This window comes from Anguilla rostrata, chromosome 6 (assembly GCF_018555375.3).
Source record: "Anguilla rostrata isolate EN2019 chromosome 6, ASM1855537v3, whole genome shotgun sequence".
Lineage (NCBI taxonomy): Eukaryota > Metazoa > Chordata > Actinopteri > Anguilliformes > Anguillidae > Anguilla > Anguilla rostrata.
This window is the reverse complement of record NC_057938.1, coordinates 48,945,584-48,960,644: the sequence shown is the minus strand read 5'-3', so window position 1 is coordinate 48,960,644 and position 15,061 is coordinate 48,945,584. Positions and strand designations below refer to the sequence as shown.

The following is a 15,061-nucleotide window of genomic DNA, read 5'->3' as shown; positions in this document are numbered from 1 at the left end:
ATCGCTGAAACGTTTGTCTTCGTCTTCTGTTAAACTTTTGTTAAAGACTTAACGCGTCAAATGTGTTTCAGGCATCTGTTGCCTGAGCCTTTTTTCCTTTGATTCATTTCCTTTACTCTGAAATGTTCTGACCCGTGGATTGCCAGTTTAACCACTATTCTCAGCTGGGCTGCTATCCATTACAGGACCAAAATTGGACCCTAATGAGGATATCCAGTCAAAATCCAGGAAGTGTGACCAAAATGCATATGGTCTTGTTGCGGTAAAAATCAGGGTAAAATCGGAAAGAGACGTCGGCTGATGTCTTGAGGTGTTGCATAACTCCAATGCGCAAAGTAGTAACGAACACGCTGATTGGGCTAGTTGAGTTTCATCCAATCCCTAAAGTGCTTTTAGAATAAATTTCGTCCATCTTTTTTTCCCTCCCCCCGACATTGCTGATGTGTTACTACAAATTCGAATGAAAGTTGCAGTTTGTTTTCTCCTTTAGTAAGATTTCATTTTTAGTTAGCTATGCCTTATTATCAAATATGGGAAGAGTTCGCCAGAGCCGCCGAAAAACTGTATTTGACAGACCCAATGAAGGTATTATACGTCTTTATGAAACCAAGCTAGCTACCTACATGCGATTTATTGTATGACGAGCTAACGTTAGCATACTATCTGGGCAGGCGCGTTAGCTAGCGAGCTTCTTAAATTGCAGATAGATGCCTAGTAGACATAGACTAGCTAGCGAAATGAGTAGTTTTTAAACAATAGATCGTGTTTAAGTGGGCATAATAGCTTGTCCCATGCAAATGACATGTCTAATGGTAATGCTAGTTTTAATTCAAAGTCGCGACTGGCTAGCTGTTTCTTAGCTCGCTAGCTATATGGGCAGTGAACTCTAGCTTGAAGTGTGTCCTAACCTGAATTGGCTATCTTTCTACCTAACGTGAAATGCTTGTCGCCTGGTCCTTGGCTAGGTGATATTTGTGTCTAAATGTGCGTAACACTTTTGGAGAAGATGTGTAGTCTGTTACTAGCTAGATTGATTGTTGCCTGATTGCACGTTTTAACTGGACCGTGTTGGATGTAGTGACTCTGATTTCAACGTTCGTGTTCTGTCTTATTTGTATTGGAATCCATTCACTCTCATTCACTTTATACTAAAAAGGTCCCATCCCACATTTAGTGTTCGCCTATGTTGGGAGTGATTCATTGTAGAGACTTGACCTCTGTCCATGTACAACGAACGTTACTCAGACAATGGTGCAAGTTGAGTCCTCATCTGAAAATATTCTTTGTAATTCTTACAGGTTAGAGTTGTACTGAAGTATCGCCATTGTGACGGGAACCTTTGTATGAAAGTCACAGACGACGCAGTGGTGAGTAGTTGAGTGATTTCTAATGAATAGCCTACCTTTCAGAATTCCGCAAAGCCACAGTTCGTGTCTGTCCATGTTTGCAGGAATTAAATACTTAGCACTTGAAAACATACTTTTAGTGTGGGTAAGTGGCCATTCCAATTAGTACTTGCTCTTAGTTGACACAGTATTCCCCCAACCCATCAATCAAATTGCAAGGCCTCTAGTCCATAGGGCACCTGTAGTCTACCTATACCTGCTGTGCACACTCATGAATTGAGTTAAATGGCACTGTAGTCTTCTACATTGAACTTGATTATATTGTATTTAGTGTAGACTGATGACTGGTTGGGCAATGGAGAGGGTGTGGCAGATATTACCAGCAGAATTCATTTGTCCCATTTCATTTTCATACCTCAGTCGTTGAGTGTATTTCACTATATTTTCAGTGTTTGCAGTATAAGACCGACCAGGCCCAGGATGTCAAGAAGATTGAGAAGCTGCACGGCAAGTTGATGAGATTCATGGTTTCCAAGGAATCACGTAGCGTTGCCATGGAAACGGACTGATTCCTCAGTTGCATTCATGAACTTTGGGGCTGGATGGACGGTGGTGTGCCTTTCACACGCAAGGGAAAAAAGCGGAGGCAGCACGGAAGACTGAATGATGAAGAGGAAGATGTGTGTGTGGGATGGGGTGGGAGGGGTGGGGCGGGGAGGGGAAAATAATTGTGTGAAAAGGCTAAAATGGAGAGCGGCACCCTGCTCCTTCTGAAGAGCGAGCTGCTTGTGCTTCCTATAGATGGATAGTTATTTATTTTTTGGTTTTAAGGTGGACTAAAATGTGATTTGAGCGACAAGATGTCAGTTTTTTGACAAGGTTGTGGTTTCTTTAGCTGTTTTAGTTTCTTTTTTTTTTCTTTTTCATGGAGATGTATTTCATGATTGTTTCACAAGAACCCTAATGAAGTGGGATCTTCAGATTTCCTCTACCGATCATTTTCATAATGGAGCTACAGCCTTGTTTTTCTCGGTTGTTCAAATTGTAACGTGGCATTCAATAAATGTATACATAAACCAGTAAAGTTTCATTATTTTATACAAATTGCATACTAAAGTGCTGGAGGCCTTTTGAACTTGTATACTCTGTCATCAAGGGCATGCTGATTTGAACCCTGGGATTAACTGCCTAAACAAATTCACTTGCACACCTGTTCCTAAATTCAGGCAAAGAGCTTTCAAACATTGAAAATACATTATATTTTGTGTCTGAGTCTAAAGGGTTGATATTGTATCTGAATCGTAGTTGACTTGCTGATTGGATTCATAAATTAGCGGTTAACATAAGGTAAAGTTTCATATTGTACATTGTGTTTTACTGTGCAGAATTCATTCCCGCCGACTGAGTGCTCTCAGAAATGACATAAACCTGAAGGCTCCTGTCTGTACTCATGCTGACACTGATGGAAAACAAGAGTTTATTCACATATAAAAATGTATGTGATTGCCTGGATGTGTGACTAATGTGTGGTTTGGAGAGAAAAATAGTGCCACAAGTATTCATCTAGGATTAGCTTTCTGTATTATGCTGTAGAAACCTACAAACATGTTTTGGTTCTGCATATCTATATCTATTCAACTTTTTCAGCAAATTGTTGGTGCATGAAAGGACGCTGTTGTTTGATCATGTAACATTCCGGTATGATTCACCAGCATGCTTAAAATGATTGACTATGTTTGTTGTGAATCAAAGAATTAGTACTTTTTAAATTAACAAAATAGTATTGCATAAAACAAAATACGATAATTGTATTCATGACCAAATCAAACTGACAAAACGTTTCAAGCTTTAAATAGTAAGGAGTAATTAATAAAAAAAATAAGCCCAGCATATTGAGCTGTAGTCCATATAGCATTCTTATTCTGAACCACTTTAATGCTATTCAAATAATTTAAAATGTATATTTTAAATACATTTTTAAAAGCAGCGAATGTCCTGTTAATATCCACTTTGTTTAGAATGTAAAAAAATACACATAAATTCCAAGAAAGTTCTATTGATAAATGTAATTAAGATTATTTTTAGATTTTACAGAAATTTATGCTACAATATGTTTCCCAGGATATACTCTAAATAGCAGTTGCTTCTGCAATGAATCGGGGACCGAAAAAAGAAATACATTTCCCATAAGGCACTACCCTCCATTTCATTACATTAGAAGCTGCGAGAGAAGCATGCTAGCACTGCAGAGTGCGCGGCTGCAATACAGCAGGTAGGGCCAGAGGGTTTTCACCGTATATTCATTGTCACAATCCAGTAGAAACTTTTTGAATAATGAAAGTAGCAATTGCTGAATTTAACGTCTTTTATGGTAGAAGACAGCGTTTGCATTATTTCTTTATTGTGTGATTTATTTTTGCATACAAACCTAATCCTAAAGTAGTATATCTCTAGGCTATGTGTCAACATAAATTCTGCATCGAATGTTGATGATCAGTGTCCTCTGTTAGGCTAGCTAGCCAGTACATTTAATGTAGCCTTTCACTTGGGAATAGATTCTGGGGTAAAATTTTAAACTGTTGTATGTCGCAGCCGGACACTTTTTAGGAAGGCAATGATGTAGTGAAGCTTCACCTGAAAAACTCAAGAAAACTTCCAAGTGCAAAGTAAAAAAGGAAGCGATTGTTTTGAGCGCACTTTATCCGTGTTGGGTTCCAATTTTGTTGAACTTGTATTAAGAACCTTTTGATAGACGAATGCTGAGCTGATACTAGCAGTTTATGGCATTCTGATGTGCAACGATCAAAGCATATAATCAAGTTATCAAAGCATGAATACTGCATGCACCATAGCCCTGCAGTTACGAAATCGCATTGTTATGTCAGTACTGGTTAACATTTTTGACACCAATGAATTTAGGTAAAATTATTTTTGGTGTTAAATGAATAATCAGAGCAGAAGAGAGACTTTGTGTGAAAATATTTGCGCGTCATATCGTTTGCCACCAAAAAAGACTGTATGACTCTCATAAATCAACGTCCAAATATGACGCGCTGCTTTCGTTTACAAAAGAAACATAATGCGAAATGCGGTTCTTGTACGTTGCTATCTTCCTTTATATTGATACCGGAATGTTATGTTGTACCTTCTGAATGTGTTTTTAGTGGTGCAATGATGACGTACTACGTGCCCCAATGTTTTGCTGTGCCATCCATTCAGCAGAATTTGGTGCGCGTACCGTTTTATCAAAGTACTGAAGTTTTTTTGAAATTTTTTTTACAGTATTTAATTTGCATTTAAACGTTCAATGGTATTTGAGGTCAGGTGAAATAAAGCTTTGTCATGCATCTTAGCCTAAATGAGTTTTGTCTATGAGCCCTTGTGTACTCAATTCTTTGCCTAATCCTTTCCCAGTGCTGGAATGTTGTGCAACAATAATAGCACTATGTTCTGTTTTTCGCATTCCCTGTGAAACTCCGGCCAGTGAATGCTCCATTGCTACATCTGCTCTGGAGAGCTTATGGGAACATGAACTCCTCATAAAGTATTGTTTTAAACTTAATTAAAACAATACTTATAGTCTTATTTTATGCCTATATCATTGGATCGTTTTTTGGATTTGATCTCAGGCTCACATTATATTGTTTTCTCTATTTTTGAAATGTCACATCAAAAACAGGCATTTCTCACAGCTATGAACGTAGATCAACCGTTGTTCAAACCTGACTCCGTATATGTGACTTACGGAAACACACGGGCATGATTTCTCACAAACCAACTGATATTATTTGAGAGAGAAACACACCAGATGTTGCTGTATCATTATATGGGCCTAACTGCCACCCCTGCGGTGATGAACTTGCATTGTCCTGTCTCTCTTCCTCTGGTCCTCTCCAGGGTTGTACAGTATGATTACAGAGGTGTTGGTGGCCCTTGTCCTTGGGGCAGTCGTCTACGTCCTGCTGCTGAGAAGGAGGCAGGAGGTCCTGAAGACGGAGGATGGCTGGTGGGGCGAGGGAGAGCCCCCGGACACCCCTGAAGATGACACCATTCACCCCTTCAAGGTGGAGACCTCCAGTGAGGAGATAGAGGTGAGATCACAACGGGGGTGGTGTGGGTAGGCACGGTTACAGGGGAGCCAAGGGGAACTCACCCCCCACCCCCCTCCCTGCGAACGAAACCGGATTCATCCTTCCCCGCCCGCCCCCCCATCAATCACAGCCCCGCAACCTCCTTCCCGAAAGCCAGAGTGAATTTGAACCCTGTGGGAGGGTGGGCACCCACTGCCCAGAGAGAGTGGGTTAAAGAGGCTTCTGGATTTGCACAAGCTCCTACACAAAGGCGTGTATGTGTTTTGACCTCACGGGTAAGATTAGCGGTAAATCACATGTCAAGGGTTGGTGTTCTGAGCGTTGGTGTGTCTTGGCTGTGCCAGTTAACTCCATAACACAGTATCAAATATTTTAGATCACACTACCCAGCGAATGGGTGACCTAGTCATTCAAGTGTTGGATATGGCTGGCCATGGTCACCATGATGGGATGCCGACTCCACCGCATTGCTGTGTGTGCCATGATGAACTATTCCTAATGTATGTGCAATCGATAGGAGTCGATGTTGCCCATTATTGCCACCCTACAGTTTCCCAACTGTAGCCCGTCAGGCAGTGACTAATGTTCACATTACAAAGGTCCAAATCAGTTTCCCCCAATATAGGTTCTTGGCTAACTGTGGCAAACGCATGGCAGGGCTGAATTGGCCATATGGTCAACTGCTAACATTGGCGTAGCCCATCAATTAGTCACATGTCATTTGGGAAAACCACAGTAAGGATGAATTTTGTTGGGCCATTCCAGGAGAAGCATTAATTACATTCATACTGACAGCAGTTTTTGTGTTTAAATCATAGCTTGCCTTCTATGCTCTGTCAGGATCTGCACAAGAGACTGGATCACACAAGGCCTTTCCCCTGCCTAGAAGACAGCCAGTTCAACTATGGCTTCAACGCCAAATATCTGCAGAAAGTCGTGTCATACTGGAGGAATGACTTTGACTGGAAAAAGCAGGTGGAGAAACTCAACAGATACCCGCACTTCAAAACTAAAATCGAAGGTGAGGTTTGGTTTCCTAGCAATTGGTTTTGGTAAGTAATACTTTAGAAACTTTCTCTTGAGCCAAACGCCTTTCAGTTTGCATGGAGAGATAGCAAATGTTTCAGTTACCCAGCTTACCCACACATGGCTACATCACTTCATACACTTCCAGTCGGGCGAAGCATCTCCATTCATTGTTGCGCTTTCTCGTAAACCAGGGATCGACGTGCACTACATACACGTGCGTCCTCGGAACCTTCCGGAAGGGACCAGCGGCGTGCCCCTGCTCATGGTGCACGGCTGGCCCGGCTCCTTCTACGAATTCTACGGGATCCTGCCCCTGCTGACGGAGCCCAGGAACCCGGACGACTTCGCGTTTGAGGTCATCTGCCCCTCCATACCGGGCTACGGCTTCTCCGAGGCACCCCGAAAGAAAGGTGAGGCGGGGGGGGCCAGCGGAGGGAAAGTGCCACTGATCGCCATTCCACTGAGTGCATGGAGTCGTTCATTGTGGTTTTTTTTTTACCAGTGTCTGGATGCTTGTGTGATGTCATATCCTGTTGTAGGTACACACACTTCACGTGGGGGGCACTCTTGTTACCCATATTGCCACATTTAAGACAATCTCATTAGTAATGTTGACTTTCATGTATTTCATGAATTTTATGTCTATACTGCTGAATATATTGCAACATTTAATATATTGCTAAATGTACAGTATTTACGTTTACAAACATCGGTATATTTTTCTATGTATGCTGTATAGTTTAGCATGCTGTTAATCATTCAGTTATCAAATATTAACCGGTCTTTGTACTTAATTGTTTTTTTTTAATGCATTGCAAGTGAAGTGCAGGAAGCATGATTGCTGTCTCACTATCCTGATATTAATTTAACATGTCAGTGTGCAGCCATTGAAAAGAGACTCTCTAGCTCACCACAACAGTCCTATGGTGACTGACATGCACTTTCTTAAGCATGCCCACACAGTCACACATTATTCTGAAAGAAATGCATCTCAAAGTACTTCCTCCTCCAACATACAATTTGCTTCTTCAAATGAATTTGAGCACTTTGGCGATACATAAAATCTGTGATAAATCCTCGAAACATCACTGAAATGTCAAGGGTCTTCGGTCAGGACTTAATTTGAATGGGGATCCTGACTGTTCCGTCCTGTTTGCCACATATTCCAGAGCGATCATCATATCGCCATGGCGATCAGGGCCTCTGTCCATTATAATCAGCCTGTGTTGTGATTGGTCAGGTTTCAACTCTGTGTGTGCTGCCCGAGTGTTCCACAAGCTGATGAAGAGGCTGGGCTTCACTCAGTTCTATGCACACGGGGGTGACTGGGGCTGGCTCGTCACCACCAATATGGCCCAGCTGGAGCCCAAGTATGAAGCCCGCCAGAACCAGTTGATCTGAATCACTATTCAGCTAGTGATTGGACAGTGAGGCATCAGGACATCAAAATGGGTGGAGCTAAAATTAACTGTCAACCAGCAGCTTTTAAAAAACAATCAAAAGGTTTCTTCACACTACATTCTCTTCACAACGAAACACAATGATTGGTTCAGAGCGATACTGTGATGGTAATGCCACCCATATTGGATGTCATGATACCTCATCCTCTCACTTTACTTCGAGATTATGAGCATGGATGCACGGATGTGACTTTAGTATAACTTTTTGCCGTATTTTTGCTTCATTCATTGAGTTGATTTTTAGCCATGCTGCATTTTTCTAAAATGGAGCTTTCAACTGGTGTTTTCTTGGAGTGATTCTGCGTATTGTAAATGAGTTTTCCAACGTATAATGCATATCTGCTTAGGATGGTTCAGGAGCGATAGCTTTCGAGAGCCCCTGCTCTTGTGAACGAATGCCGAACGTAAAATCTCTCCCTCACGCGTGACCCCAGAACCGTCAAAGGCCTGCACATCAACTTCGCCCCGCCACCCAAGTTTGGCGTTGGCATGGCGATGTCCATGCTGTTGGGCCGGCGCTTCCCCAAGCTGTTCGGGTTCACGGAGCACGACCTGAGCCGCCTCTTCCCCGTCAAGCAGAAGTTGATAGTGGAGTCGCTGATGGAGACGGGCTACATGCACATCCAGGCCACCAAGCCGGACACCATAGGTAAGAGGAAGAGGAGGAGGAGGAGGAGTCGATCCTAACGAAGGCCACTTCAGTCTTCACGACTGTCATGAGGCTGCCCGTATGTCTGCCCCCTGTAGGTCGTGGGCTGAATGACAGCCCTGTTGGCCTTGCTGCGTACATCCTGGAGAAGTTCTCCACCTGGACCAATCCAGAGTTCCGGAACCTTGAAGACGGAGGACTGGAAAGGTATTGAGTCAGTAGAGAAGCTCCGTATTGCAGCATATTGCAGAATATTTAATGTAAATTTCATGCAAAAAAAAAACCTTGGATCTCCAGAAAAAGCTAGGGATGGCAAAAAACAGTTTTTGCCCCTAAAATATTATACTTATGTAAAGCACACATTTTACCATCCGTCATTCATTTTAAAATCAATCAAGTATTGTTTGCAAGAACACCCAAAGTTAGACATGCCAGCACAATGGATTATAATCCTTTGAGGAAATGCTGAAAAGTCAGTCTCACAAATAAATTGTGTGGCAGTAGAGTCAGGAGTGTGCCATTTTCTCTGTCTTTTTTCACTTAAGTCAATCACATAATCAGATCCTTTTTTGTACTGGATTTTTCACAATGGAAGTCATCAAAGACCGGATACAAAGCACAACAAATGTGATTTTGCTAAATAACATGCAATTAGAATTGTTGGGCAGTAGAAAAATAAAATTAGTTTCAATAAAAATATAAAGTACTAGTAGTATCTTGCATGGCCTTTGTATCCAGTTACTTGATTGATTAATTTATTAATTTCTAAATTGCGTTGGCAGGAATTTTTCCCTTGACGACCTTTTGACCAACGTGATGATTTACTGGACAACGGGGTCCATCATTTCATCCATGCGTTTCTACAAGGAGAACTTTGGTGAAGGCTTGAACCAGAAACACTCAAAGTGAGTATCTGAATAATGGCGATAAACACGTGAAACAGTTCATAATGCCTTATGTAAAGAGTACAAGGCTCAGGATTTCCAGTTAAAGAAAGGAAAATAGTTACAGATATGTATCACACACACAGACCCATAAATACAAACATGACTACACAAATTATATAATAAATATGTATGGTACACATGCACTTGATAACAACCAACCCGATAGGACATTTGCAGTAGTTCATGTCCTGATAGAGAAATTTTAGGACACCGGTTGAAAACCTGTAGGATAGCGAAACATACAGAAATGCACTATACAGCATTTTTTTTTTTTGGGAGCCCCAGAAATAATGATGTCCCCCCCCCCCACCCTGTCAGGATCCCAGTTTACGTCCCCACGGGCTACGCCGCCTTCCCCAACGAGCTGATGCACACCCCGAAGCCGTGGGTGAAGCAGATGTACCGCAAGCTCAAGTCCTACACCCCCATGGCCCGAGGAGGCCACTTCGCCGCCATGGAGGAGCCCCAGCTGATGGCCGAGGACATCCAGAACTTCATCAGGAAGCTGGAGAAGAGGAAAAGGAAGTGATTCTTCCCCAGCGTGGCGTCTGCGCGCGGCGTCTGCGCAGCTCGTTTTGCACGCGCGCGCATACATACGCCCTGCGCAACGGCAGGGTTTTCGAATGATCATTAAACCTTTGAAGAGTATGTTTTTTGGAATGTTTTTTTTTTTTTTTTTAATTAAAAGTCAGTGTTCTGGAATTTCATTCCTTTCAACTACCAGTAGTGATTGTGACATCAGCATCAGAACGTTCGGTTATGAACATTCTGATCACGTATTTTATGATCTCACACCTCAAAGGGTTAAAGAGCTTAGAATTGTAGGATGGTATACATTTTCAGATATTGAGCCTTACAGCTGTAAAAGTCCTGTAATATTGTTTTATGTTACTTCTACCTACCATTTAGGTGTTAAATCCGAAGCAAAACAAATAAAAAACACGATATTAGAAAATAGTGAATTTTCACTAAAATGTCAGGGGGATCCCAGTAATTCCAAGTTCTTGCAGCCTCTCTTGTTTCCTTGTGCTGTGCAGTGAGCAAGTAACAAATGGACCAATCGAAAACTGCGAGACAGTGAAGAGATTTAGCTGCCAGTTTTTAATCCATTAGAGAATTTAAATGGAGCGAAGGATATTTTTTTTCCATTTATGGTAGTTTTATGAAATAGATTTGAACACTGCTTTCAATGATGTGTGATTCCATTTAACATTTTAATTCTTGAGTAATTTCACAGGATTGGAGGGCGAATAAATCATTTTAGTTTATGCTGGGTTCCCTGGAAATTTGCTCCAACCGGGGACCTTGCATGTCTCTGCATTGCAGTGCCTATTAATATCTTATCTGTCTTATTAATGTGTTATCTATCTTCTACATACATACGTACATACACGCATTATGTGCCTTATAATAGTTTCCATCAGAAATCTACAAAAGTGTTCAAGAACAAAAAATAGATGAATAAATATTTTAGTTACTTTCCTGATGCACTTGTCATGTTTTTCTTATACATTTTTATTTTACGGTACTACACCTATTGTGCCAGGAGAATGGTTTTGAGAATTATGAAAGCCAGTCTGTTATTGGCGTGTTACCAAAAGTTGCGATTTGATACGTTCATGTGTTTAAAAGGTGTAATTGTGTTGATCCAGAATCAGTCTTGCATAAATCCATATCCAAGATCATCCATCCATCCATTGTCTATTCCCACTTATTCCTGGTCGGGGTCGCAGGGGGTGCTGGAGCCTATATCGGCGTACATTGGGCGACAGACAGGAATACACCCTGGACAGGACGCCAATCTATCACAGGGCACACACACCATTCACTCACACACTCATACCTACGGACAGTTTAGCGTCTTCAATTAGGCTAACCTGTCTTTGGACTTCGGGAGGAAACCGGAGCACCCGGAGGAAACCCACGCGGACACGGAGAGAACATGATAACTCAACACAGAACCCAGTACCTTCTTGCTGTGAGGCGACAGTGCTACCCACTGCACCACCGTGCCGCCCTATCCAGGATCAGTGCTTCCATAAAAAATATCCCAAAAGAAGTAACCCCAAATCAGAAAGACAGTGAGCTCATTGGTGGGACTGACTGGGGGAATGGTAGAATATACAAGTGCTGGTGTGGGAGGATGCTGCAGAAATGCAGCAAACAGACCAGCAAATACAATTTGACTTTCCAAACTTGGAAAAGAGTAAAAATAGGGGATAGGGGTTCGGAAAAAGGAAACGCCGTGCGGGCGGCTCCAGGTTCCGGCCCCCAGCCGAGGAGGGCGCTAGGCTGTTCTCAAGCCCCGCGTCCTGCCCCGGGACGGTCAGCTGCTCCCCCGAGGCTGCTCCCTTGGCAGGGCTCGGGCCGGGGGAGTGGGGGCGGGGGGGGGATGTCGGGAGGGGGGGGGCGGCAGCGGGAGATAAGCGCCGCTTGAAGATCCACTCATTACCTCACCAGATAAGGCGAGGGAGGGAGCGCCGCGGCTGCATCGCGGGCCAGGGGGAAGAGGCTCACGTCTCCCTCTCGCCGTCGGGGGCGGGGCGGGGCGGCACGCTCGCCTCGCACGCCGTCCGAGAGCCAGCCGCCCCGACATCGTCGCCGGTTCCCTTTCCTACTGGGCTCGGCTGCGGGGGTCCCCTGGAGCCTCATGGCGGAGAGTCGGCTGGGCGACAGCCCCTCGGCGGGCCAGAGCGGCGCGGAGGGGGAGAGCCGGTTCGGCGCGAGGGGCCCGCAGCTCGGTGGCGGGCCGTCCGCGTGCCGGGATTCCAGGAAGGGGGTGAGTTCGCGGCCGAAACTCGCGCCACCAGTGGCACAGAAAGGCGAGAAGAGGAAGGGAATTAACAGGGGCTTTACACCTGTGAGGATGAGGAACTTCACAAAGCTTCACATAAGTGACATACATCGACATACACATTATATAATGGTTAGGGAACAGGCTTATAGTGCAGACATTGCAGGTTTTGTTAGGAGGGGGAGTTGGACTTTTCAGCAAATTAATCTGCTTTGCGCTGATAAATATCCAGCTCTCTAAACGGGACCGTAAATTGCGGGGATGATCATGACAGATACTTAAATGTAAATATAAATACATTTATAAATGTAAATATATTATTTTCCTTAGCTTGAATATTTCTTATCGTTTTAATGGCGAGAAAATTGACGATTCCTTTTTCAATATTATACCATTCAGTTCAACTTCGACTTCCACCCTCTTAACACAGACAGGGGAGATTAAACTCAGCTTGTATTTTTGGCAGTACCGAATGGAGATTTAAAAAATTCTTCTTATTTTAGTTTCCCTAGCTTATCTAACTCAGTCTTTGACCTTAAATTTTTAAAATGGCACGGTCTTCATTTATGAATCACAAATGTCCCGGACAGTTTCCACACCTCCCTAAAGTATTCCATGTTCTTAATTTATTCCTTCCCCACTGTAATTTCACTGATAATAAATACATTACTTGTTGGTTATGCATGTGACCTCACTCTCTAGAAAAAGGGTGTCAAATGTTATCCAAAAATGGAAATTGGTGTAAGTTTTTGTTTTAGCCTAGCACTAAGACACCTGATTCTACTTATCAAGGTCTTGATTGAAGGCTGTGATTAGTTGACTAGATGATAGGGTGTCACAGTGTTGGGCTAAAACAAAAACCTGCACCCATACCGACCCTTTTTTGGATAACACTGGACACTCCTGCTCTAGAGATACAGGCTGAAGTGACTCTGACTCACAGGGGAGTATCAGAAAGCAACCGTCCCTGGTCCTCACCCGTACCTCACAGGTGCGGTCCGGCTCGGGCGGCCCGAAGCCGCAGGTGTACCCCGCCAACGCGGCGCGGGAGAGGAGCAGGGTCCGAAACCTTCGGCAGGCCTTCCACAGCCTGCAGGCCGCCCTCCCCTCGGTGCCCCCCAACACCAAGCTCTCCAAGCTGGACGTCCTGGTCCTGGCCACCAACTACATCGCCCACCTCACCCAGACCCTGGACCAGGGGGAGTCCCCCACCGAGCGACCCCCTCTCTGCAGGGCAGGGGGCTACTTGCACCCAGTCAAGGTCAGTCAGGTCACCGTCCCATTCTGTTCCGTCTCATAGCAACGATGTAATGCCCCGTCACTCAAGTCACAGTCCTCGAGGCCTTGGAACTACTGTTTTTCCATCCTCCCTTTACCTGAGAGTCAGGTGTGAAGACAGTCTGGCCAATCAGCCGCACTAATTGTTCAGTTAACTACTCTGGGGGAGAGAAAATCAGGGCCAAATTTAGATTTGAGGTCCAGATTTGAGTATCCACGATGTAATGGGGAGACACATTAAGGTACGTGATCTTACAAGATCTCAAGGTATGCTGGTTTTTTTTTGTTTAATCTTAAAATCAGCAATCAATTCCAACCCAAGCAACCAGGTAAAACAAGTTTACTTTAGCGTTTCCTGTCATTGGGCCATTGTTAATTAAATTGTGCTCACGACTGTGCTATCTTGCTATTGTGCCTCTATCTCTCTCTCTGTTTTTCTCCAGTTATCAGACGGCTAAAATGTTCTGCCTAATAAATATTACAACCGTAGTTTTCTTTGTTTTCCCTTTTTTCCACTTCAACGCTTGCATATTTTTAGTGCACACCAAAGATTTCTCTGTGTAGAAAAAAACCCCCAAAATTGATTTGCTTATTGATTGCATATAGACTGTGCAGACTGTGCATGTACAAGGGAAGCAGAGATAACTGAACTCCGCTCTGTCCCGTAGAAATGGCCGATGCGGTCCTTGCTGTACTGCGGAAGCGTGGGAGAGCTGCTGTCAGGAGCGCCGGCCAATCAGAACGCACCCTCCGGAGAGGACGATGCCAACCCACCGGCCCCTGACGGTGAGGGCCACACGGAGTGGAGCGGTCAAAAATGAACGATGAGAAAATAAGAGCGCGCTCTGCTAATGAGACTTGGCACAATGTAATATACGGTACTGCCTTTTAGAAATATCAAAGGAATAAGATCATAACGAATACATTGAACTACTGAAATTAAAAGCATTTTTGCAGCTTTGAATAATAGTAAATATTGTATTAAGAGTTCCGCTATTTGTTCAACCCTTTTCCGGCAGCAATAAAATGTTGATTAAAGCACAAGAGAACACAAATCAAACTTTAGTATTTAGATCCCACTTAAATATATTTTCTTTGCCTTAATTCTGTGATCCACTCACCATAACAATGTTTATTTCTTGGATCAAGTGACAGATGAAATAGAAAAGAAACACCATTATAAACATTTTTATTTTCTTCCATGTCTCTTATTTTTTGTTTTGAGGTTGTGCCGTTGTGTAGTTGAGTGGGTGTGGGTGGATGTGCAGATTAACTGACTAAGGAGGACTTGTTTTGAGAACTCTTAGCAATCCTGAATGCAGCCAAGCCTTCATATCACTTCAGTAACAGTTCTGAGCTATCTAAATAGCGCTTCTTCGATGTTTAAAGATACGAGGACTTTGTATTCAGGCAGTTTTTTTCAGCTGTTTAAAAAGATGTTGAAAGGGCCATTTGGTTTTTTTTTTT

General features: G+C 43.3%; 3 protein-coding genes across 3 annotated transcripts; all 3 read left to right on the top strand.

Moving 5' to 3' along the window:
- Window positions 1-407: 407 nt before the first annotated feature.
- On the top strand, window positions 408-2,430 carry srp9 (signal recognition particle 9). The gene is made up of 3 exons (XM_064340255.1): window positions 408-585; window positions 1,299-1,367; window positions 1,796-2,430. Exons 1-3 carry the CDS (start codon window positions 514-516, stop codon window positions 1,913-1,915), a joined length of 261 nt encoding a protein of 86 aa, XP_064196325.1. The 5' UTR covers window positions 408-513; the 3' UTR covers window positions 1,916-2,430.
- A 1,069-nt stretch (window positions 2,431-3,499) lies between these two features.
- On the top strand, window positions 3,500-11,008 carry ephx1 (epoxide hydrolase 1, microsomal (xenobiotic)). The gene is made up of 9 exons (XM_064340254.1): window positions 3,500-3,618; window positions 5,244-5,437; window positions 6,278-6,458; window positions 6,658-6,876; window positions 7,707-7,836; window positions 8,361-8,575; window positions 8,674-8,782; window positions 9,358-9,480; window positions 9,841-11,008. Exons 2-9 carry the CDS (start codon window positions 5,255-5,257, stop codon window positions 10,049-10,051), a joined length of 1,371 nt encoding a protein of 456 aa, XP_064196324.1. The 5' UTR covers window positions 3,500-3,618; window positions 5,244-5,254; the 3' UTR covers window positions 10,052-11,008.
- A 974-nt stretch (window positions 11,009-11,982) lies between these two features.
- Window positions 11,983-15,061, top strand: LOC135257487 (transcription factor 24-like). Its single transcript, XM_064340253.1, has 3 exons — window positions 11,983-12,301; window positions 13,308-13,577; window positions 14,263-15,061. The coding sequence occupies exons 1-3, from the start codon at window positions 12,173-12,175 to the stop codon at window positions 14,413-14,415; spliced, it is 552 nt and encodes a 183-aa protein (XP_064196323.1). The 5' UTR covers window positions 11,983-12,172; the 3' UTR covers window positions 14,416-15,061.